This window comes from Euphorbia lathyris, chromosome 3, assembly GCF_963576675.1.
Source record: "Euphorbia lathyris chromosome 3, ddEupLath1.1, whole genome shotgun sequence".
Classification (NCBI taxonomy): domain Eukaryota; kingdom Viridiplantae; phylum Streptophyta; class Magnoliopsida; order Malpighiales; family Euphorbiaceae; genus Euphorbia; species Euphorbia lathyris.
In genome coordinates this window covers 35,905,344-35,931,732 of record NC_088912.1, presented here as the reverse complement: position 1 = coordinate 35,931,732, position 26,389 = coordinate 35,905,344, and the positions used below count along the sequence as shown (strand labels likewise).

Here is a 26,389-nt window from a genome sequence, read left to right as displayed (position 1 = left end):
TGCTATCTGGAGCGGACAGGTGTCAGACACGATCATTATACTGTAGGAAGCTGTGTGTATGGTACGGTGGTGCTTCTCAGCAGATCTAGAAGCGTATAGAGTCAACTGGATTGTCCCATTTACCCAATATCATGTATGGCCACATCGATGCGCCCCTGATTGCGGCTTTTGTAGAGCGGTGGCAGCCAGACACGTCATCATTTCACATGTCGTTTGGTGAGATGAGCATTATGTTGCATGATGTGTGGCAGATTTTGCGCATCCCCATCGATGGGGCTATGGTGACTGCTGATGCGAGTGTTGAGGAGCTTCAGTCTTGTGTGATGGAGTTGTTTGGTATGACTCGGGAGGAGTTGCAGAAGGGTCACTACTTTAATGGCGGTATACGAGCGACTTCCGTCCTGGATTATTGTCAAGGAGATCGGATTGCTGATGCACAGGCTACTGCTTGGACGTTTCTGATGCTCGGTTGCACATTGTTCGTGGACAAGAGTGGAGACCGCATTCGACCTTCTTGTCTGTTGGAGGTACAAGACTCTGTATCTGGAGCCATTGGACTCTCATGGGGCTCAGCTGCACTAGCATATCTATACCGTCATCTAGGTATTGCTAGTAGAGGAGACTGCGGGCAGATCACGGGTTGTCTGACACTGCTTCAGGCATGGATTTATGAGTACTTCCCGTGCTTCAGGCCTCAGCGGGAGGGAGTCACATTGGATCCAGCGATGCCGAGGGCTTGCATATGGCCATCTATACCGTTGGAGAAGAGTGGGGATCGACTGAAATCATATCGTGTCCGGCTTGATATATTGACTGCTGATGAGGTGCAATTTCAATTTAATTATAAAATCCAAATTCATTTACTTGTATTATTTTCATGTTAATGTTGTAGTATACGTCTGTAGGTGATGTGGATGCCGTATGGTCTTGATGTCATTACGCATACCCCTAGGACGATATACGCCGGATGGATACGTTACAGGGATGTGATTGAGCCGTACATGCCGAGGAGATGCCTGCGCCAGCTAGGTTACGTGCAGACCATACCCCGACCGATCTTGAGGCCGTTGAAGTCCGTACGTCCTTGGTCCAGCTTGAAGTATCGGGTAGAAGTGCCCGCCGATATGGCGGAGGATCTTTGGACCTCGTTTCCCGAGGCTTGCATGCTGATATTATCTCGGTTCACTCTTGCACGGACTCCTTCGGACTATGAGGAGCAGTACATGCCGTGGTACTGCCTGCATTCACACCCTCAGCTACTACCGGATATGCCTGCACCCGGACCGGTTATTCATACTCGCTCGAACATCGAAGTGGTACGTAATTTAATTGTTAATCAATTTATTTACAATTATTAGAATGAAATTAAATGAAGTGATATTTATTAATTTTGGGTTATTTCTTTTGCTAGTGGGTTAGCCGTTGGGTTAACTGGGGAGAAGGTGCATTGGACGCAATGAACCTTCTTGATGAGGATGTTGCGGCTGAGTGGAGACATTCGTACGACCAGATTTTGGATGCTTGGAATTCGGCCAAGTGATTTGTGGTTGTGTTTTTAGTACTTTTTATTATAAGTATATGGATGTTGGCATTTTAGTACTTTTTGGCAGTCAGATAATATCTTTTATTATGTACTTGATATTTTAGTACTTTAATTTTATAAGTACGCTGTTAATTACTATTTGTTAAACAGAATCTATCAGAATCAACCTGTAACTCATATAAAGCTATCCAGATCAATACATATCAATACAGAATCATTACAGACACAATACAGACACAACATGTAACTCGAATGAACAAAACTGAATCGAAACAGCAACTGTTTGTTAAACAAAATCTATCAAAATCAACCTGTAACTCATATAAAGCTATCCAGATCAATACAGAATCATTACAGACACAATACAAACACAACATGTAACTCGAATGAACAAAACTGAATCGAAACAGCAACTGTTTGTTAAACAGAATCTATCAGAATCAACCTGTAACTCATATAAAGCTATCTAGATCAATACAGATCAATACAGAATCATTACAGACATAATACAGACACAACATGTAACTCGAATGAACAAAACTGAATCGAAACAGCAACTGTTTGTTAAACAGAATCTATCAGAATCAACCTGTAACTCATATAAAGCTATCCAGATCAATACAGAATCATTACAGACACAATACAGACACAACATGTAACTCGAATGAACAAAACTGAATCGAAACAGCAACTGTTTGTTATCCAGAATCTATCAGAATCAACATGTAACTCATATAAAGCTATCCAGATCAATACAGATCAATACAGAATAATTACAGACACAATACAGACACAACATGTAACTCGAATGAACAAAACTGAATTGAAACAGCAACTGTTTGTTAAACAGAATCTATCAGAATCAACCTGTAACTCATATAAAGCTATCCAGATCAATACAGATCAATACAGAATCATTATAGACATAATACAGACACAACATGTAACTCGAATGAACAAAACTGAATCAAAACAGCAACTGTTTGTTATCCAGAATCTATCAGAATCAACCTGTAACTCATATAAAGCTATCCAGATCAATACAGATCAATACAGAATCATTACAGACACAATACAGACACAACATGTAACTCGAATGAACAAAACTGAATCAAAATAGCAACTGTTTGTTATCCAGAATCTATCAGAATCAACCTGTAACTCATATAAAGCTATCCAGATCTAAGTTGAACCAGTCTTCAACGCTACGTTCATGGTGCCCCTTCCACCATTCTATTACATGAGGGACTGGAAAATTAGGAGATAAATTTAAACGAATATAGTGGCGACAGTGCGTACCTAAATGAGCTATGCAGATCTCTCGTTCTGGTCTTATAGCAGTGGAAGGGGCATACACTGGTAAAATAGTACCACAAAAAGTAGAGTTATTTCCATCCAGGTATCCGAAAAACATTACAGCAGCATTGTACAATGTAGCAATCACAAACATGTCATCATAAGCGAGCATCCAATGCTCCTGCGAACAAGCTCCACCGTCCCAAGTGATTCTATTAATTGATGCATCAAGACCGTCAATTAACACAGATTCATACCGAGAACGGTTAGCAATTGCTTCATGTTGGTCCCTAGTAATTAGTTCCAAGGGGGGATAGGAACTAATGTAACTTTTTCGCTTTTAATTATGCCGACTTAATGTTATTTTAAGAGTTTGTTAACTCAACGTGTTGGTCAGCACGGCCGATTGATTAGTCAAACAGTTTTAGTTCTATGCTGACTAAGACTGCTTGACTTGAGAGTTGGGAATTGACTTTTGAGAGGTCAGCTTCCAACTCAGCACTCAGATTTACTCAGTTTCAGTTTTAACAATTTATATGCTGAGTAAATATCACAAGCAACACATGCACATATATATATATTGAGAGAAAGAGTTTAGAAATTACTCAGCATGACTTATCCTGGTTCGGCCTCTGTGCCTACGTCCAGTCCCCAGTTCCTCCTGGGATTTTCAATCCAATACTGAGCTCTTTCAAGGTAGAGCACAAACCATTTACAAGGCAGTGAGTATGCAAGAGTACGTCCTCTATTCGTATACTCAGCTCCTACTAAGTACTACAACCCAGCACTTAGATTTTTCTACCACTGAATGCTCACAACCAAGCACTCAGCATACACTTTCAATATTACAATTGATGAAAATTGTTCTCTCTCAAATGAAGAACACTTTAGATGATTACAAACAATCAATCTAGCATTTACACAAAGAATAGAAGATTTGGTGTAAGATCTTTTTGTATTTGAGTGCTTTGAAGATTTCTCACTTGTATTTTTCTTTTTGTACTTCGGTAATGATCCAAGGTTCTTGATTGTCCTTTTATAGATGGAAATCTGCAGATGGATCATTTGAATTGTTTTAGCCGTTAACACCAAAACGGCTCTTTTAGGGAACATCTTCTGGTCAGCTTCAGACTGTACAGGCCATTCCCTTCCTCTGTTTTCTTCAGGCGTCAGTCTTTGTCTTCTTGCATCAGACTTGTCTTTTTTTGTAGTTGTCTTTTACCAATAATCAATTGACCCATGTTTCTTAGAATTAGTCTTCTGTGTATTTTCGAGGCTTCAATTATTGGTGCAGAAGATTTGCAGACTTTGTCCTTTAGTGAACGGATCCTTCATGCTATCCTGACTGTCACTCAGCTTCATTCGTTATCTTCGAATGTTCAACTTCCATGCTGAGTTCCTTCTTAGTCAGCTCTGTTCTGTTTATACAATTCTTAAGGAGTCTTCTAATTTAGTCAGTTTCGTTCTGGCAACTTTGAAGGGGACTTCTGATATTGAGTTCTACTCCACTCAGCTTCTATTCTTTCATGCTGAGTTCCGTTCCACTCAGCTTGTATTCTTTCATGCTGACTTTTGTCATGTCTTACTTTATATATATATTTTTGCACTCAATATTGAACAAACACATTAGTACAATTAAATCAAAGCATTTAAATTTAATTGCCTCTTAATCATGGATGATTTTGTCAAATCAAAATCTTGTGGAAAGGTGTTTCAACAAACTCCCCCATTTTGATGTTGGCAAAATACATAATTATGGAACTCAGTTATAAGTTACCCCATGATTGATATATTTTTGAAATAACTCCCCCGTAAGGGTTGCACATATTGTCTTAACTTAATTCTAAACCTTCCAAGATTTAATTGAATTAACCTTAAGACATTTGTGTATACTGACTTAGTTTAATGTTAGATTTTTTTCAAGATCATAGCTAATTGGATTTAAGTCATTTTTCAAAAGTATTAGAAGTATGTTGTTACTCAGTTTATTACATAAGTGTTTTAGTGTTAATGTATACTGAGTATGTTTTACTTCTTAATTTGTTTGTTCAATTTTATCAGACAGGTTGAGAAAATGGTACTTGTCATAGATTAAGTAAAGACATATGAGGAAAGATTCTATGCTAAGTTCTAAACATTGACTAAGCATATCTAGTTCTTCTTCTTTTCTCTAAGCTTGATGGTCAAATCGATATACTCCTTTGCCTTTATCTTTACTTCCTGAGGCATTACCTGCAAGCTGAGTTCCTTCTTGGCACTGAGTTCCTTTTTGGTTTTCTCCCCCGTTTTGCCATCATCGGGTTTATAAAGAAAGGTATCATTGCGAGCATGCGTGGAGAGGACATTTGAGTAACGCTGGAGCCTCTTTGTGCTTTCACGTAAGCCATCAATTACAGGTACACTGTCATCTTGGACATGGCGAGGAACCCGGAGAGAGCTGCTAATCATGCTGAGTAGGCATTCATGTGATTTGCTAAGCCAGATGAGTGAGCTGGTGATCTAAGCAAAAGATTGGTGGTACATCTTCAGCATGGCAGAGTCATAAAACATGCGCTGAGCATTGTTGATGCGCATTGCCTTCATAATTGCTTGGGAAAAGCTCAAGAGTTGACCATTGGAGACTGGGTCAACATCCATCTGTGCTTGGTTGACATTGAGTAGATTGACTGTTTCACTTAGTTGGTCAATCATACACTGAGAGGTAGAAGATACTAATTCACGCGTACTGGTCAGTTCAGCAATTAGCTTGGCAAAGCAGTCTTATAGCTCAGCAGAGGTAGCAGACTCAGGATTGCCAGTTGCGCTTGATTTGGTCAGTTCTGCAGTTAACTTAGCAAAATAGCCTTGAAGCTCAGTGGAAGTTGCATACCCTGGATTAACTTCCGACGGTTGTTGGATTTTGCCTTCAAGCGAGTTCAGATGGTTCACCATTGTGAGTACCAATTCAGTCAGCTTTGCTATTTGGTCTTGCCTGGGTTGCTGAGTTTGAACTGTGGTTATAACACTTACAAGATCCTTGAGTCCTCTTAGTTCATTGAGAAGCTGAGTGATACCAGACAGGTGGGAGGACTCAGCATGAGAAGATCTAATAGCATCAGCTTGAGGAGGGTTCAAATCTTGAAGCAAGGACTGAGTAGAGGCAATGATTCGTCGTCCTGACTCATTAGCATTCAAGTATGTGAATTGAGCAACATTTGTCTCAGAGACTGGAATTGAGCTTGATGGTGGTGGAGTTGGCTGTTTGCCAGATTGATCATTTTGATTGGTGACATGACTTTGATGCAGATTGGCTTCAGGAGCTGATTTAGCAACATGCTGTGTTGGAGGTGGAGTTTGGTTAGTCATGTTGACCTGCTCAACTTGAGTGGGTGAAGTTGAAGCAGGATTTGTTCCATCTTGAGCAGTTGGATTTGGATTCTCCGGAGTCTTGGCTTGTTTCTCAATATGAGTAACAGAGGCTTAGTTTTGCACAAGATCCGTTGGAGGAGACTCAGGCTCAGCATCATGGGAGAAATATTTGAACTGAATTTTGGAGAGTTCAGCATCAATATCTTGAGGAGGGGAATCATCCAGAAGATCAATGTGCTTTTGTGCCTTCTTCTTGAGTCGCTTGAACCTTGTTTCTTTAGGAGGAGATGGGTCAGCATGAATATCCTCCTCATCAGTATCAACTGTCTCTTCTTCCACAGTTGGATTCTCATGCTGCTCAACGTGATCCTCAACAGTAACATTTTCTTCTTCCTTAATTCTCCGCTCAGCATCATCCTGATGTTGCTCAACATGAGTAGGTTGTTCCTGCTCGGTATTGACTTCTTCCTCAACATGAGTTTCTTGCTCAGCATCCTTGACCGGCTCAGCATGAGTTTGGTCTAGGTCAATTCCATGATCTTTTGGAGGTACAACCCAATCCAAGGGATTAGCTTCAACTGTCTTTGAGGTATGACCATTCTTTCTTTTCATCAAGGGGGATTCCGGAGTTTCCTCTTCTTCATCCTCAGGCTCTTCTGGCCTCTTTCTTTTCCCTGCCGACTCAGCTTTCTCCTTAGCCTGGTCAGTATCAACATTCTTAGCTCTGTTCATAGCCCTCTTCTTCCTGGGCACTGCGTCAACATCTTTTGCACATGTTGCTAGCGCTTTTCTCTTCTTCTTGTCCTTAGGGGACTCAGCAGGAGCCTCCACTTCTTTCTCAGGCTCATGCTCAGGCACAACTTCCTGTTCAGCTTCATCATTTTCCTCAATATCTTCAACTTCTTCATATCCTTTCAATGGTTGATTGTATAATAATCCAACCAGCAGAGCTGCTGTGATCTCACTTCCTAAGGTATCAGTCTCATTTATGGTCTCAATCTGTTTATCCTCGAGGATCTTAGTGATTAAAGAACCTAACCGAAGTTTCTTACCTCCTCGCTGGAGCGCACCAACCAGAAATACCGGAAGGTTGAAAGGGGTGTAGGTCAGCATGTGCCATATGAAGCACTGCTCAAAGTTAGAGGCAGATGAGGCTGAGTTAAGTTTGGGGAAGATGAAGTTGGTCAATATGTAGTGTGCCATCTTTTGGTCTTGCCCCATACAGGTGCTGGGTATTTCACCTTTATGATTCTTGGGTTTGCAGAACCCCTTGATCTGGTCAAGCTTTTCCTTTGGTACCTTTTCTTTTGTTGTCCTAAACTCCATTCCTTCGTCTGGTAAGTTTAGCAGAGTAGCTAGATAGGCAGGGGTTATGGTGATTTTCTGTCCTTTGACCGTGGTCTCCAAATAGTCAGCATCTTCTTCATCAACGAACATGTTGGAATAGAACTCTCTGACCAGCCTAGGGTATGTTTTTCCGGTGAGTGAGAAGAAACCGGTCCATTTGTTCTTCTCGATCCAGTCACAGAACGGTTTCTCAGAGGTGATGAATCTTGGAGAGAACCATCTGCATTTTAGAACCTCCAAGTTGTTGACCTTCTTATGGACCTTGATCAAGTTCCTTTCTACTGGTTTTGATGAACCGGCGGGGTCAGCTTGAGTGGGTTTGCCAGAGGTTTGGCCAGGCTGAGTGGTGAAGTTAGGGATTTCGTTTTTGCCGGAAGCCATTGTTACAGATGAAGGTTTTAAGGTTTAGGGAGAGAGAAGGATTCGATTTCAGAAGATTTTAAGCGTAAAGAGTAATGAGTGAGGATCCTTCCACTACTTATAGAGTCTTGAATCATTCCTAATTAGTGAACTAGCCGTTTTCTTCTTGGGACTTTAATCGACAAAGATTCTGCCATTTATGACACGTTCGGTGCATGGGTATTCATTATTACTTACGTTTTTCTAGGTATGATTTGTTACACGTGTCATTGTTCATTGGTACAAGTGGGCTTTTACTCAGTTTGCCAGAATATGAATCGTTTATGATACTGAGTATTTAATTCTACGTAGATGGATTTTCTCTCTCTTAGTAACTCAACATACGTTAATCACTCAGCATGTACATCTACTCAGGATAAGGTGATTACTCAATATGTTTATCTACTCAGCACAGAATATTTACTCAACATTTGTATCTACCCAGCATAGACTATTAAGCTCAATGTGCAGTAGTTACTAGATTGATATCAGTCAGTATGACAATCACTCAACATTCATTCAAATATTTAGAATTATTGAAGAGGATTAGACATACCGATAGCTTCCCTTAGTATGTTAAATTGCTCACGAGCCAAAGGCTTGGTGAAGATATCTGCAAGCTGTTCATCTGTTGGCACATAGGTTAGCCTGATCTTACCCTTTAGTACGTGATCTCTGATGAAGTGATGCCTTATGCTGACATGCTTCATCCTGCTGTGTTGGATAGGATTCTTGGATAGATCAATGGCACTCTTGTTGTCACATTTGATCTCTATTGCCTTAGTTCTTACTACATAATCCTTAAGCTGTTGCTTTATCCATAGGACTTGAGCTACACAGCTTCCAGCAGCAACGTACTCAGCTTTAGTTGTAGACAGAGCAACTGATGACTGCTTCTTGCTGAACCAGGATACTAGACAGCTTCCAAGGAAATGGCATCCTCCTGAAGTACTCTTACGTTCTAGCTTATCCCGTCCATAGTCAGCATCAGTGTATCCTATGCGTGTGAAGTCATTTGAGGCTGGATACCACAAACCTGCATCAACTGAGCTCTGCAAATATCTAAAAATTCTTTTTACAGCAATTAATTGAGATTCCCTTGGGTCAGCTTGATATTTTGCACAATAACATACTGAGTACTGTATATCAGGTCTACTAGGAGTGAGGTAAAGTAAGGAGCCTATCATACTTTGATAAAGTTTACTATCTATTGACTTACTTTTCTCATCTTTGCATAGGACAGTATCAGTACCCATAGGGGTTGATATGTGCTTACAATCTTCCATATCGAATTTCTTTAACATCTCATTGGTGTACTTGGATTGACTAATGAAGATGCCGTTCTTACCTTACTTGATCTGAAGTCCAAGGAAGAAGCTGAGTTCTCCCATCATAGACATTTCGAACTCAGTCTGCATCTGTTTGCTAAACTCTTGACACAAAGATTCGTCAGTAGCACCAAATATTATGTCATCTACATAGATTTGTGCAAGTAGGGTATGTTTACCCTTTTTCTTAATGAACAAGGTTGTGTCAGCTTTTCCTCTGACATAATTCCTGGTCAGCAGGAAGTTGGTCAACCTTTCATACCAAGCTCTTGGAGCTTGCTTCAGGCCATATAAGGCCTTCTTGAGTTTATAAACGTGGTTTGGAAATTTTGGATCTTCAAAACCCAGAGGTTGATTAACATATACCTCTTCGTTTATAAGGCCATTAAGAAATGCACTTTTAACATCTATTTGATACAATTTAAAGTTCATGAAACTAGCATATGCACACAATATACGTATAGCTTCTAACCTAGCAACTGGTGCAAAGGTTTCACCATAATCAATGCCCTCTTGCTGACTATAGCCTTGGGCTACAAGTCGGGCTTTGTTCCTAACTACATTTCCATGCTCATCTAGTTTTTTTCTAAAAACCCACTTAGTTCCTATGGATTTTTTATTCCTAGGTTTAGGTACTAAATCCCATACCTCATTTCTCATGAATTGGTCAAGCTCTTCTTGCATAGCATTGATCCAATACTCATCATGCTCAACATCAGCAAAGTTCTTTGGTTCATGAACTGATACGAAAGCAACGTTGCAAAGGAATTTCCTAAGCTGGTCTCTAGTCATTACTTTGTTGTTGGCATCATCAAGGATGGACTTTTCTGAATGTCCTCTTGGAATTTTTATCTCCTTGGGTAATGTTGAGTTGTTTGGAACATGTGTTTCTACAATCTCTGCAGGGACAGATTGGTCAGCAAAGGTAATTTCAGTTTCGATTTTACCTTTGGTCAGCTCTTGTGCTGATGCCTCAGCACCTCCAATTAGGTTAGTTTGAGCTGAGGTCGGCTCATCCTCGATGGGTTGAGCTGTCTTACCTGCAGGGTCAGTTTCATCGAAATCTACATGGACTGACTCTTCTACAACTTGAGTTCTTTTATTATAAATTCTATATGCTTTGCTGTTTGTTGAGTACCCTAAAAAGATTGCTTCGTCAGCTTTGACATCAAATTTTGCCAAATTGTCTTTTGTATTGAGTATGAAACATTTACACCCAAAGGCACGAAAGTAGCCAATGTTGGGCTTTCGTCCTTTCCAAAGTTCATAGGGAGTTTTCTTTAATATGGGTCTAACTAAAGCCCTATTTAATATATAACATGATGTGTTGACAGCTTCTCCCCAAAAATACTTTTGAAGCCTATTTTCACTCAGCATTGTCCTGTCAATTTCTACTATTGTCCTATTTTTCCTTTCAACAACTCCATTTTGTTGAGGAGTTCTAGGGGCAGAGAAATTATGGTCAATACCATTGGTTTCACAGAATTCATCAAACATTTGGTTTTTGAATTCTCCACCATTATCACTTCTAATGTGAGCTACTCTTAGGTCTTTATCATTTTCAAGCTTTTTGACTAATGTAGTAAACATCTCAAATGTTTCATCTTTGCTACTCAGCAAGATGATCCAAGTATACCTAGAGAAATCATCTACAATAACTAAGGAAAATTTCTTACCTCCCATGCTGAGTGGCTAGATAGGTCCGAAAAGATCCAAATGTAGTAATTCCAATGGTCTTTTGGTTGAGACAACATTTTTGCTATGAAAAGACTTTTTGGTTTGTTTACCTTGCTGACAAGCATTACAAAGTTGATCTTTTTCATACTTTAATTTGGGTAATCCCTCAACTAATTGCTTTCTAGCTAGTTTGGCAAGGAGGTTCATGCTGACATGCCCAAGTCTCCTATGCCATAGCCAGGAGTTGTCCTCTTTAGATACTAAGCATATATTATTTGAAAATTGTTTTTCTAAACTCAACATATAAACATTTTCTACACGAGGGGCTGTTAAAATCAAATCGTTTATTTTTCCCTCGAGTATTTGACATTGAGTATCATCAAATATAACCTTTCTTCCACTCATGCAGAGCTGAGCTACACTTAGAAGATTATATTTGAGACCCTTAACTAAGGAGACTGACTCAATTCTGGGGTTACCTCCGATAGTTCCTGAGCCAACTATCTTACCCTTCTCGTTGTCTCCAAAGCTTACACTACCTCCTCGTTTAAGCTCTAGTGTGATGAACTGAGTTTCATCACCTGTCATGTGTCTTGAGCATGCGCTGTCTATGTACCAAAGTTTTGACTTCTCCATGCATGTCAAGCTGACCTGCATTTTAAACTATTCATCTTTAGGTACCCAATTTCTTTTGGGTCCTTTCTTGTTAGTATAAACAGATGCAGAGTCATATTTTAGTTTGTGACGGCATACATTTGTAGTATGGCCACTTTTACCACAAAAGCCACACCGAGTTACCCTTTGAGGGTGATGTTGAGTGTGGTCAGCATTGTTGTGTTGAGCATGCCAGCATACCTTGGTAGTATGACCTTTTTTACCACATAAGTCACATTAGACAGTCTGTTTGTTATGCCAGCACACAGCTTTTGTGTGTCCTTTCTTTCCACAGCAGCTACATTGAGTAAACTGTTTATGTTGACCAGTACCTGAGTACTCAGCATGGGGTTTATTCTTAATTGAACCTTTTATTTGGTTCTGTAAGGTGGTGACGTCCTTTTTCAGTTTCCTTGAATCTGATTGGACTTCCAAGACAAACTTGTGCATAACTTCTATGTTGCTATGCAATGTTGAGTTGTCTTGAAGGAGATATCGAAGATCACTCAGTTTGACCTCCTCAATCTCATCGCAGCGCCTGCTGAGAGCCTTAATCTTTTTGTTACACTTCTTAGTTAGTGTATATAAGTCACTCAGGGCATTTACCATTTCGTTTCTAAGCAAAAGTAAGGATGTTACCTCATTGTTGGTTTCCTCCTGCTCAGAATCTCTAGAGAGGTCAGCTTGCTCAGATTGAGATTGGTCAGCTCCATCATCTGCCATGAAACATATGTTGGCTGTTTCATTTTGCTCAGCTTCAGATGATGTTGACTCATCACTGTCACTCCACGTGGCCACCATTGCCTTTTTGCTTCCATTCTTATCTTTCTTCAGATTAGGACAGCTTGACTTAATATGCCCAGTTTGATGGCACTCATAACATGTGACAGGCTTGGAGCTGTCCTTTTTGTATCTGGTGTCACCGGACTCAGCTTTATATCTATCTCCTCTCTTGTATGGCCGCTTACTATTTCTTTCATTTCTTCTGAACAACTTTTTCATTTTTCTAGTAAACATGGCCATTTCCTCATCATCAGTTGACTCAGCTTCTATGGAGTCAGCTTTCATCACTAGTGATTTCTGTTTCTTATCCTCAGATTTTTCTTTAGCTTCAAAGTTTTTCATGGAAATTTCATGGGTCAGCAAGGAACCGATCAGCTCATCATTTTTGTATGTGGTCAGGTCCTGAGCTTTCTCTACAGCTGTCTTCTTAGCTTGCCAGCTTTTGGGAAGACTTCGTAAGATTTTCTTCACTTGTTCTTCTTCAGTGAAGTTCTTCCCGAGTCTTTTGAGCTCATTTATTATGTTGGTAAACCTGGCATTCATTGCTGAGATGTCCTCATTGTTAGTCATCTCAAACAGTTCATACAATCGCATGTGCTAGTTTACTTTGGACTCCTTGACCTTGCTTGTGCCTTCATAAGTCACTTCCAGCTTTTTCCAGATCTCCTGTGCTGACTCACAACCTGAAATCTTATTGTATTCTGCAGCATCTAGAGCACAGTGAAGCATATTGATAGCCGAAGCATTATTTTGCAATTTTTTGAGGTCATCTTCTGTCCACTCAGTTTCACTCTTGATAACTTTCTCATTATCAAAAGTTTTGTAAGGTATATGTGGACCTTGAACTATTGCAAGCCATGCACTCATGTTTGTGGCTTGAATAAAGTTCTTCATCCTATTCTTCCAGAATGTATAATTAGATCCAAAGAATAGGGGAGGCCGACTAATTGATAATCCCTCAGGGAGTATCGGTGTTGTTTGGTTCCCTAGAAGGAAACGAGTGCTGTTTTCAGCCATTTATCGGGATCAGCTCAAGATTGTTAGATCTTTGAGTAGTGAGCTTTTAGCTCTGATACCACTAGTTGGTCCCTAATAATTAGTTCCAAGGGGGGGGGGGGGATAGGAACTAATGTAACTTTTTCGCTTTTAATTATGCTGACTTAATGTTATTTTAAGAGTTTGTTAACTCAACGTGTTGGTCAGCACGGCCGATTGATTAGTCAGACAGTTTTAGTTCTATGCTGACTAAGACTGCTTGACTTGAGAGTTGGGAATTGACTCTTGAGAGGTCAGCTTCCAACTCAGCACTCAGATTTACTCAGTTTCAGTTTTAACAATTTATATGCTGAGTAAATATCACAAGTAACACATGCACATATATATATATATATTGAGAGAAAGAGTTTAGAAATTACTCAGCACGACTTATCCTGGTTCGGCCTCTGTGCCTACGTCCAGTCCCCAGTTCCTCCTAGGATTTTCAATCCAATACTGAGCTCTTTCAAGGTAGAGCACAAACCCTTTACAAGGCAGTGAGTATGCAAGAGTACGTCCTCTATTCGTCTACTCAGCTCCTACTAAGTACTACAACCCAGCACTAAGATTTTTCTACCACTGAATGCTCACAACCAAGCACTCAGCATACACTTTCAATATTACAATTGATGAAAATTGTTCTCTCTCAAATGAAGAACACTTTAGATGATTACAAACAATCAATCTAGCATTTACACAAAGAATAGAAGATTTGGTGTAAGATCTTTTTGTATTTGAGTGCTTTGAAGATTTCTCACTTGTATTTTTCTTTTTGTACTTCGGCAATGATCCAATGTTCTTGATTGTCCTTTTATAGATGGAAATCTTCAGATGGATCATTTGAATTGTTTTAGCCGCTAACACCAAAATGGCTCTTTTAGGGAACATCTTCTGGTCAGCTTCAGACTGTACAGGCCATTCCCTTCCTCAGTTTTCTTCAGGCGTCAGTCTTTGTCTTCTTGCGTCAGACTTGTCTTTTAGTGTAGTTTACTTTTACCAATAATCCATTGACCCATGTTTCTTGGAATTAGTCTTCTGTGTATTTTCGAGGCTTCAATTATTGGTGTAGAAGATTTACAGACTTTGTCCTTTAGTGAACGGATCCTTCATGCTATCCTGACTGTCACTCAGCTTCATTCGTTATCTTCGAATGTTCAACTTCCATGCTGAGTTCCTTCTTAGTCAGCTCCGTTCTGTTTATACAATTTTTAAGGAGTCTTCTAATTTAGTCAGCTTCGTTCTTGCAACTTTGAAGGGGACTTCTGATATTGAGTTCTACTCCACTCAGCTTCTATTCTTTCATGCTGAGTTCCGTTCCACTCAGCTTGTATTCTTTCATGCTGACTTTTGTCATGTCTTACTTTATATATATATTTTTGCACTCAATATTGAACAAACATATTAGTACAATTAAATCAAAGCATTTAAATTTAATTGCCTCTTAATCATGGATGATTTTGTCAAATCAAAATCTTGTGGAAAGGTGTTTCAACACTTCATTCCTCATATGATGCCTGACTAATTGCCACTTCTCTTCGGTGCCAAAAATGTAGGAAGAAACAACACGGAAGCCACAATTTCCATCACCGACTACGTCGCAATATGTTTCCACGTACGGCTTAATGATCCCAAGTACTTTGTCAGAATGAACGAAATCATTAACTTCATACGTATTTCCATCTGCATTGAATCAAAATAAGATATTGTAAACCACACATAACTTATGTTAAGTGTAAATGAATTAGATATTGCAAAACTGTATTACCTGAGGATGCAAAATTATGAACAGATGATGAAGAGCTTTTCCTACCACTTCTACTATGGCTCCTCGACGAACTACTAGAACGAGCACGTCCACGCCGAGTTTCATTGTACTCCCAGGCACTAGGCATACGTTTTGTAGATTTACCCGACTTCGGCCGTCCTCGAACGTTAATTTTCACATCAGGTTCGGTGTAATGTGCTTGATCAGGGTGTAGTTGATCATGTATAAGTATTGAAATGTTTCGCAGCAAGGCTGGGTCACCTTTAGATACCTGGTCGACTAAGGATTTAAAATATCTCTGATCCTCTGTCTGATCATGACACCCTTCAGTTTCATGAGTCTGACCATAATTAATCAAAAGTGTTCTCCAGAACACATGAACCCTCTCAACACTGATAATATCGCCGGACTCATAAGCTTGTTTGATCTCGCATGCACATGGTATCTGATGAGAGGTTCTCAATACACATCCACAACGCGCATTCACTTCATGGCTCAAACTTCTCATGCGAGCTAACTCAACATTGATCAGTTGCATGCAGTAGTGTGAGACTTTGCATACCAGGTGGTTAAAGGGGAATCCGAAGTAAGAGACTCCTTTACGAAGCCTGGACTACTCAAGCATGTACCTAATAAGAACATAAACATACTATCAGTTGACTGAGATTTACAAATACATGATATGAATACAAACATCTTCCAATAGAACTTATTGAAAATACCTGATATGAGATGCCTGGGCTTCTATCTGCTTATGAACCTTTTGTCATACCGTATCCAGCGATCCTGTGGATGTATTGAGCCATTGCTTTAGACTCGCATGTTCGCTCTCCACATGACAAGTGGTTATGTTGCCAAAATGTAAAAAAATTTTCGTCCATGCAATAACAAACTTCTCCTTATGCACCAACCACGTCTCCTCAACGTACGAGATAAGAGTTTGGTACCTGCTCATCGAATCCTGCATCTTGCCCAGATTTTCCTCGTACTCCGCAATGGATAAAGATTCAATTAATGTTCTCCATTTTCCATTCTTGAATTTACCGGCAATTGATTTGTCTCCCATGATTCTGTACGCCCGATCTTCTACATCCTTGTTTATATGCCAGGTGCATAGCAAATGTGCTGTATGTGGGAAAACATCCAGAATCGGTTTCAACAACCCCAACTCCCTATCACTGACGATAACAGTCGGGTTGAGATCAAACCCAATCAAAACCCTCAGCCGCTGCAGGACCCAACGGTAACTTCCTTCAGTCTCATCTTTAATGATGGCATATGCGATCTTGAAATTGTTATTGCAAGGCGTCATCCCAACAATTTCAACAAATGACATTTTGTACTTGTTGGTTTTGTACGTGGAATCAATGCCGATGTACCAGTGATAAGTCCTGAATAAATCTACTGATTCTGGATGTGTCATAAACACATGTGTAATGACGCTGGAATCACCCTCGGTTTGCGTATAAAGAGCATACTTGTTCTCGAGAGCGATATGATAGAACTGACTAGCCAAGTCTCTACCTTCAAACCCATCATTCCTCATCTTATCTCTATAGTTGTAGACGTGTTTAATTGTTAGGTGGTCTTCAGGATGCTTTTCTTTAACGGCTGCTAAAATAGCACAAGGCTTTGCTTGAGCCGAACTCATATCACGAACGATTAATTTAGATGCGATACTGAGTCCGCTCATCTGCCGACTTCCCTCTGGATACACACGTAATGAATGATTGTGCTGACCAGTTAATCCAGCCTTAGCCTTTATCCCCCAACCAGTAAGGTCTGACCGTTGATAGACTTTAATCTCAAATTTACACCTGCACGCTTTAGTTTTCGTTTTTCGTATTAACCCTGCGTCATCTATTTTCCCTCTGTAGCGTTCACCCCGTGAACATCTCAATTACTTTTGCTTTCCACCATTTTTATGCGAAGATATTGTAATCTCAAACCCAATTCGAATAGCTACCTGTTTTGCCCAAGTAACAGCATCTTCACACGAAGCGAAAACGGTGTCCGTTATAAAACGAGAATTGTAATCAATGCCATCCGGTTGCCAATCTTCTAACGGTTCCTGAATATATAAAAAATGCATAATATGTATTAACAATACGCAAAAAAATGTTAAAAAATGACATTCGGTTGCATAATAGGTATTAACAATACATGTAAAAAATTAAAAATATAAATTTAGGGCTTAGTCGGGTTAAAAATTACAATTCCGAGCTTGTTCGGGCCTCGTATAGGCTAAACGGACAGGCTGCCCGGTTAAAATGCCAAAAATTGGTCAAATTATGCCTAAATGGGCAGCCTGCCCTTTCCACCGTATGTGGGAACGGGCAGGTCACGCCGCGCGCGCCGACGGCGGAACGAGCGGCATGCGCTGCTCGTTCCGCAGGCCGAACGGGCAGCGCGCTCTGCTCCTTCGGCTGGTGGAACGAGCGGCGCATGCCACTCGTTCCGTAGGCCGAACGATCGGCGCATGCCGCTCGTCCGCACGGCCGAACGGGCAGTTCGTCCGTTCGACCGTGCGGACGAACAGCATCGGACGCCCGTTTAGGCCAATTCAATAAAAAAAAATTCAAAAATTCAAAAATGAAATTTTAATTTAAATTTATATCGTAGGATTATCTCGTGTACGAAATCATGGTCTTCGGGAATGCTCGGGTCCATTTTTGTCCAATTAGAGTTTTTAGGCTTGGGAGAGAAAGAGAGGAAAAAAAAGTTTTGGTTTTTGAGTTTAAATTATGAAGAGGGCATAATTGTCAAAATAGTACGGTGGTTGGAAAAATATATTACGGTATATAGCAATACCCAAATCTAATCAAATGAAATTGCAAGCGCTGGAATGCAACTTCCATTCGGCCCTTGATCATGAGTTGGAGGTCCAATCCCTTATTTTCAAGGATATGACTCATCCGACTTTAAAATTGGGATAACGGCCAATTTTTGTACAGATTTAACATATGAAATGGTCTAAAACGAGATCAAATGTTACTGGAATTTGAAAAAACTCATTTAATTATGTCTAGAATATTTAATGCGTTACTAATTAAGTAGCAAACAAATCTATTAAAATACTCACAATAAAATATCTCACGTATAAGTTACTCATATATTTTTTTTTTATCAAAGTATCTAAAATGTTATATCATGTTACTAATATAATTACAAATAAAAAATAAAAAATATATGGAATTGCTCCTATATATCAATAAACTTGTTTGGAATGTCTTATGTAACAATTAAATAACTAGAAAACCAACTTTTTTTAAAATTTCGGTAATGTATGGCTAAGATTGATCTTGTATGTACATGTTGGAATTAAATTTATATTATTTCATATGTTAAAATTAAATCTACGTTTCTTAAAAAAATGTTGAGGTCAAATTTGAATTTTATCCCTTTTAAAATTAGTGAGTCCTGTTACATAATTTCTCACACGTTCCTCTTGCGTTCATTTCGATCGCCAATTTCTCACACGTTCCTCTTGCGTTCATTTCGATCGCCGATATTATCATCATCATATGCTTCAATTACTGAATTCAAGTATATATAATAATAGGCATAACAATTGGTACCCTCATACTTATCTAAATTTAATTTGGTTTTCCAATTTCATTTTTACTAAACTCGCGAAAATGAGATTTATGCTATTGGAAAATTAATACTTAATATAAGAGGGTACTTGAACATGATTAAAAAAATCTATTAGTCTTCTAAGTTTTAAGACTGTCTAATTAGCCTTTTGATGTGATAAGGTATGAAGACTGAACAGTAGTAAATTCGTTAGATTTGGCTTTAAGAAAACTCCAATGATTAAATCAGTGAGAAAGTATGTAGAGAGAAAAAGTATGCGGAGAGAAGAAGATAGATCCCTTACTTTAACGATGTTATAGTGTATTTATAATGTGGGATGTACGTAAAATGTCCATAATGCCCCTTTTCCCTTCATGGAGTCAGACAGTATGCTCATTGGTGGTTGTGGGGCCTCACTTGTTTAACGTATGAGGCTTTGTTGATCAAGTTGTATGAATCTAACCTGGTCTGGTCTTGCATTTACATCGAGTAGGGGCCAATGGCCCTAGGCCCGGATGCTTCATCAAAGCGTCTTATTCCAAGCGACAAAATAATAAAGGGTTATGACAAGTTAAAACGTGAACTTAATACATCAGCAGCTTCCCCTTAAACTTGTTAAAAAAGAATGACAGCTCTCTGAACTTTTAAAGGTTTCTTAATAACCAACTGAACTTGCCTATTCCAATATAATAGACCCCTTAGTATGTAAAAAAATGATTGTAGCATGTGAGTGCAATGCACACGCATTGAATAGTTAAAGAGGCTTACAGATGGTGGCACATCACATTAAAAGAAGAAACGCATGGTACATCACATATGTGATATACAACATTTTTACACACTTTGGTGTACAACCTTCAATTTTGCACATTAAAATGTACAACCTTATAGGTGACCGCACACTATGGTGTATAGTCGGAAAAAATGACTCGTTAACGTAAGTAAACATGCTACATCATCGGTTTTCATCTTACCCTTTTAAAAAAAGTGGGACCACCAATGCTGCAATGACTAAAATACTCTTAAATGAGTTTCCCTCGCAAATAGGAAAGGTACATATTCTCATTCACTCTCCTATCATTTCACAAACCGGCTCTCTCCTCCATTTTTTTTCCTGTCGTTCTTCATTTCCATAGTTGTGTTGCAACAAAAAAAAAAGTAAAAAACTCTAATTTACAGAAACATTAACGATTTAGTAAATACACAAGTGAGATGCCTTCAACCACACATAATCTCCATCGATTTGGGAACCGAAGATCTATCATTGTGGAATCGAAGCTCCTCTCAAAACTTCTTGGAGTGATTTGGATTCAGGCAGAAAATACTTTATTTGTATGAATTTCAGAGTAAGAACTCAACTTTCTTATTCATCTTCTTCTCTGAAAACTTTTTTTCCTCTCTCTAATAGATACCTTGTTCTTTGAATGCGACCACTTTCTTTGAAGTAGTAAACTTACACAACTTCGATGAAGAACTTTCTGCTTATCAGTTCCTTTTTTTTTTTTGCAATTCTCTTTCATAAACGTTTTTTTAGGGTTTGGTCCATTTTTAAACAAATCTCTTTTTGGTATTCAGTTGAAACTAGTATAGAGAAACGAGGAGACGTGTATGGAAATTTGTACCTTTTCTATTTGGAAGGAAAACCCATTTAAGGGTATTTTAGTCATTGCAGCATTGGTGGATCCCAAATTTTTAAGTGGATAAGATGAAAACCAATGACATATCACCAAGAAACACATAGGAGAAAAATAAATTGATGTTTGAAAATCAAGGCTTAATAGGCACCCAACCCCCTAAACTTGTAACTTTTTTTTTACCTGGCCCCCTCAACTTAGGGGACAACCTCTCAACCCCCTCAACTCTCCAAAAACATCACATACAGCCCGCACAATTGGGCTTGCTCGCCGAGCAGGTCTCAATGGAAAAATTTAATAAAAAAATAACACGTGGCATTAGTGTGGTCAACAGTCAAGCGCGTTTTCTACACGGGTCAATATTTTGACCGAACATAGGGGTGTAAGAGGTTGTATGTGATGTTTTTGGAGAGTTGAGGGGGTTGAGAGGTTGTCCCCTAAGTTGAGAGGGCCAGGTAAAAAAACGTTACAAGTTTAGAGGGTTGGGTGCCTATTAAGCCGAAAATCAAATTGTACCATTTAACATGTGTTGGGAGGGGTCCCACCACAAGAATGTAATTGGCAAGAGACCGCTCCTACCTCTCGTTCACACGACAACAACGCTTACCGTTACGCCAAGATCGCCCTCTTTCCGAACACCACAATACAACACGAAAATTGTGCATATCTGAAAAGAGTAATACTGATTATATATTGATTTTTTCATGTTTTATATTTTTAATTACTTAAAAGATAGCAAGTAGTTTGCAGAATACAAATGTAAACATCACCAAATACTTCAAAGGAAGGAAAATCAAATGCAATAGGACGAAGTAAGCTAAGATTCAACAAAAGCATTCAATAGCTACTTATCCATGAAATAGAAACCTCCCCAATTCATTCATTCATTCAGATCCAGCAAACATAGCCATTTCCTGGAGTTCAACTCCCTCTACATTCCCCAAGTGAAGCCAGTTTTAACTTTATCAACACCAAAATCTTTACAACCATAAATTGTTCACAGAAATCAAACAGCATTAAGTACTAAGCTAAGATTTTCGGAATGATTAAACCATACAACTTGAAAATCAACAGAGCTAGTATCTCTCAACACAACACAACCATAACATGTATCATTAGGGGAAGCAACCTTAGCTATTCTAAATCTGTGTCTTCTTCCATAACACCCCAATCTTCTTCAACATATTCCCATTTCTTTTCCTTAACATATCATTCTCCATATCTTCATTATAAGCTAATCCCATCTTTCCACTAACTGGGTTATAGTTGCTCTCCATGAAATTACCATTGTTTCCTGAAGTAAGCATTGCTGCTGCTGCTTCTGCTGCTTTTCTCCACTGGTCTGACTGCACCTTTATCCTTCTCAAATCTGCCTCCATCTCAGAATTAGCAACTTGGGATGCCTCAAGCTGCTCTACCAGTCTCCCAACCCTTTTACTGCTTCTATCTGCCTCTTCCATCATCAACCCAAGCTTCACCGAAGTTTCTCGCTCTGCAGCCCTTACTGCCTCTAGTTCTACGTCCGTGGTCGTATTGTTCACTTTGTTCTTATCTGTTTCCTTTTTCCTTAGTTCTGTCTTCAATATCACATTTTCCTCCAATAAATTTTGCAGTTCTGTCTCCTTATCTATTAACCTTGCCTTCAAATCAGAAAAGTTTTCTTTCATCCTTTTGAATTGAGTCTCTAATTCAGATTCTCCTTGGTTTGTTAAGCTTTTTCTCAGCTTCATATTCAGATCATCATTCTCCTCAGAAATTCCCTGCAGCTCAGTTTCCTTGTCCATAAGGTCTGCCTTTAACTCTTCAACATCAGCTTTTGCTTGCTTCAGTTCCGCCTCTAATTTAGCCTCTTTCGCAAGAAATTCAGATTTCATCTGCTCCACCAGTTCATAAGCACATTGTATCTGCACCTCACCATGATTTTGATTTTCATGGCATTTTCCCTCAGCAGCTTCTAGAGCAGATCTCAACCTCTCTACTTCAGACTTCAATGAATAAACCTCTGCCTCAAGCTTGTTTGCATCTTCTGACATTCCATTTCTAGCAATAGGGTACAGATCATTAGCAGAATTGCTAGCAGTATGAAGATCCGTCTCAAGTTTGCTGACAAGTTCTTCCAATAACTTCACACGGGCTTTCGACTGTTCCAACTCCGAAGCAATTGAGTTATAGGCTTCAATAGATTTTGAGCCATCTGATCTGAGAGACTCGACAGATTTCTTTGCGGTTTCCAATTGATGTAAAGTTTCACGAGCTAGTTCTTGGGCCTCGGCCTCTGAGTTTTTGCTATCGATTAGCTGGCTTTTCATGTTCTCCACTTGAGCAAGAGTATCCTTCAAATTTGCTTTCAAGGTCTGAAGCTCCACATTTTCTGATTCTGCATTCTTGTTCTCCGCCTCAGATTCAGCTACCGTCTCAAGCTGAATCTTAAGCTGTTGAATTTCATCCAAGGAAGAGGCCAATGAAGCTGCATCAACTAAATGCTGCTGCTGGGTAGCCTCAAGCTTTGACTGCCATTCCTGGTCCTTTTCAAGTGAGATTGTTTGAAGCTCAAGAACACGTTCTGATTCAGAATTGGACAGTATCAGAATTTGTTTCTGTGACTCATCGAGCTTTGAAGATATAGTCACAAGTTGTTTCTTGGACTCCTCGGCACCCTCTAGAGCTTCCTTCTTCCATGACTCTGATAAACTTAGCTGGTCCTTTGCCTTCTTCAGTTCTTCTTGAAGCTGAGATACCTGAGATTCCAATTCAGATATTCTGCTTGGACGCTTCTTCTGTAGAAAACAACAATTATGAAAGTTAAGAGGCAGCTTTTCACCAGAGGATGTTTTTGGTCTTATTAATATGTTTTACATTCAAAATACATCTTGAATTCATTATATGGCCCAGATCAAAATTGCATACTACCCCCATAAACACCATCAAAAAATGTTCAAACAAAATCCAAATGCAATCATTTAGAACCAGGAAAGTGTGGCAGGGAATAAACATATGCAATTTTTAGTAATTTGCCCAAGCAGTTACAACTACCTGCTTGGCTGGAGGAATTCTTTTCTACCTGTATAGCAACCAACCTCCTAATAATAGCAGATTCCAATAAAATTAGAGAATTGCTCAAATTATGAAGAGAATTTTCCTCTAAACTCCAAACAACCAAGCAGGTTCAAGAATTCCTCATATTAGAAACCATCACTAAGTACCACATTTTCCAGTTGTATCCTTCAAAGGGAAACGGAAACAGAAACGAATACTGATAGAGAGGAGTGTTCATGCAACATAGTGTATAGGTTAATTAAGATGGTTTAGTACCTCAATTACTGGACTTCTAGGTGAGCGACGTTCAACAATTTTAGGACTTCTCTCTTTTGGTGTTCTTATTTGTTTCGAGGAAGAGGCCGAGGCCGAGGCCGAGTCAGACTCTAGTCCAGTTACTTTAAGTTGGCGTACAGCTTGAGGACGTACTTTTTGCACTGCTTCAGAGGAGCCGTTTCTGCATCAAAATAGAAAATTACAACAGATTCGAGAAAATATATGCAAATTAGAATCAAAAGGAAAGCAAGTTTCATCATCATCCTAAAAAAAAGGTACAAGAATTACACAGAAGTATGTCAATCACAGAGCCTTATTATGGCCGCAGATAATGAATTCAAGCCTGTAAAAATGAGGTACTGTTGAATTTGTTCAATGAAATGGTCCTCCACAAAACAAAACAAAAAACATATCTTAAGGTCCACTAAGATTCTCAACTTCACGGAGGAGAAACGAAAACTTCCAAAATCTTTGTGCATATGCTAAAAGGAACAATTGAAACTAATGAAACACTACAGACAATCTCACCAGCTAAAAAGTGGACACCAATTCTGGCTTGATGGTGAAAGTTGTGTGAAGAACACAACAAACAATGCCAAAGCTTTGACATAAAAGAGAGAGAATTGACAATTTACCAAACAATGACAACCAATTTCAGCCACAACCCCATAAAATAGCAGCTAAGAAATTAACTAACTTTACAGAATTAGCATTGCCAAACCAACATACCATATTAAGAAAAAAGAGATAAGAATGCACAAAATGAAGACTTTCAAATTTTAAAAAATTAAAAACCTTTTGCATAAGAAAGGAAGACTCTTTTGTTTACCTTCCTTTATGAGTCTGCATAATTTAAGGGCACAAATGTGAAAGAATGGAAGGTATGTCTATTTGAGCTTTCACTACCCCAACGCTCTCTCCTTTGACCCCACAAAACCTGTAACATACCATTAAAAAGTTCACAAGTTGGGATAAGAGAATAGAATCCAAGGGGAAGAAATAAATAATTTCACACCTTCTTATCATAACAACCCTGAACAGCACTGCACTGCAGCAATAAAAGCAAAAGATATTTGCTTTCATTCAATTTTCATATCAAACTCACAGTAAAAAGTTAGGAACCATCAATTTGTTTTACCAAACAGGAATTCCTGAATTGGCCAATCTTCTCATGAAACATTATTATACTCAGAAAAGGGTCCTACAACCTATAACCATCATAAAAGGATCAAAATTACAAACAGGACCCTTTCAACTACTATATAGACACAGAAATCACAAGGTCAATAATGTAAAAAATTGGTTCCTCCATTTTTGCCGTGAAATTTGGAAACTTTTTTTTTTTTTTTATCATGATTTGTGGGGTTTGTTAGACTTATGAGTTTGAAAACTTTTGAACTATACAATAGATAATATTAAATACCATCATACCTACTCAAAACTGGACCTTCTTTTGGCCGGAGAGAACCGGGAAAATAACGGTAACCAGGAGTATGTGTTCCTGGAAAAAGATAAGATAATTGTAGAACTGATACAAAATACAGGAAGAAATCTTATAAAAAGTAGAGAAATAAGCTAGTAATTGCAGCTCAAAGCTTCAATTTGGGGCTTTTAAAATGATGAAAGTAGAGTGTAAAAGCTATGAATTGCAGCTCAAAGCTTCAATCTTTCTAGGCTCGAAAATCGAAGGCTACTACAGTATGAGATACTAATGAAAGTACTTTTCCAGGAAAAAGAAAAGAAAATGAAGTGTGATTACTCAAAAGAGAGCTTGAAAAGGAACATCATTACAGAAAAGAAAATTGGGATTCTAATTCCACAACTACTACAAAACAAACATGGAAAAGGAAAAGGGAAAAGAATATTTAGAGATACTCCAACTTAGTTGCAGAGTAGAATATAAATATGGGAAAGTTGGATAAAGTAAAGTGAGATGGATGAACACTTGAAAATGATACTACTTTTCACAGAAAGGATAAATATTCTTTCTTGGAACTCAAATTGTTGCATTTTCTCCAGAAGGAAGCAGAAAATGAAGGGTGTACTGACCTTTGAATTTGATAGTATGAATGAAAGCAGAAAATGAGGTTAATGGAGGTACATTGGAAGATGGAGAATTGTAGAGGAAGAAGTGACTCTTTTGCTTCTGCTTCTTGCACAGTTTTCGAGATTTGGATGAGAATAGTAATATAGTATAGTAGGAAAGGATTTTTTTAGTTGGAATGGTAGGAAAGGATGAGATGTGAAGAGTGAAAACAAAATGACAAAACGGTATAAAGGTACAACTACGAATTTGTCGTTTCATCATTTGGAAGATTATTATCTCACTTTTTAACTTGTTCTTATGTCCGCATGATATAGCACCATCACACGGGCCGAAAATAAAAGTTCATGTCTTTGTGTTTGGACCACTTCAACCTATCTGAATTTCCAAAAAATTTAAATGAATTTTGATACATGTTATCCGTGTAAGCACGTGAGTAGCTTGGTTTGCAGACTACCTTATAAATAGGGATGGCAACGGGTACTCTACCTGCGGATACCCGACACTACCCGACTCTAATGGGACCAGGGACGGAGACAGGGGTGGGCCTGGAGGGGCCCGAGCCCCTCCGGCCGCCGGAACCACCATGGTTACGAGTAGTTTCGGCTAGTTTCAGCCCCTCCAAATATTAGTTTATATATACTCTAT

General features: G+C 38.9%; 1 protein-coding gene across 4 annotated transcripts; it reads right to left on the bottom strand.

The window, feature by feature from the left end:
* Positions 1-21,242: 21,242 nt before the first annotated feature.
* On the bottom strand, positions 21,243-25,897 carry LOC136223676 (interactor of constitutive active ROPs 3). Of its 4 annotated transcripts, XM_066011794.1 has the most exons (5): positions 25,747-25,897; positions 25,129-25,198; positions 24,527-24,634; positions 23,698-23,878; positions 21,243-23,162 (listed from the first exon to the last, which is right to left on the bottom strand). In XM_066011794.1, the coding sequence occupies exons 3-5, from the start codon at positions 24,544-24,546 to the stop codon at positions 21,525-21,527; spliced, it is 1,839 nt and encodes a 612-aa protein (XP_065867866.1). In that variant the 5' UTR covers positions 24,547-24,634; positions 25,129-25,198; positions 25,747-25,897; the 3' UTR covers positions 21,243-21,524. The 4 variants fall into 4 exon arrangements, with proteins under 4 accessions (XP_065867866.1, XP_065867869.1, XP_065867867.1 ...); XM_066011797.1 differs by lacking the exon at positions 25,129-25,198 and having other exon boundaries at positions 25,747-25,874; XM_066011795.1 differs by lacking the exon at positions 25,747-25,897 and having other exon boundaries at positions 25,129-25,702.
* Positions 25,898-26,389: the final 492 nt, after the last annotated feature.

Bases quoted from the DNA above. Each gene is read 5' to 3' on its own strand.
- LOC136223676 (XM_066011794.1), bottom strand. From the start codon at position 24,546: ATGCAGACTCATAAAGGAAG. The intron at 23,879-24,526 runs GTAAACAAAAGA...ATTTTGATGCAG, and splicing joins ATGCAGACTCATAAAGGAAG to AAACGGCTCCTCTGAAGCAG. The intron at 23,163-23,697 runs GTACTAAACCAT...TGTTTTCTACAG, and splicing joins CTAGAAGTCCAGTAATTGAG to AAGAAGCGTCCAAGCAGAAT.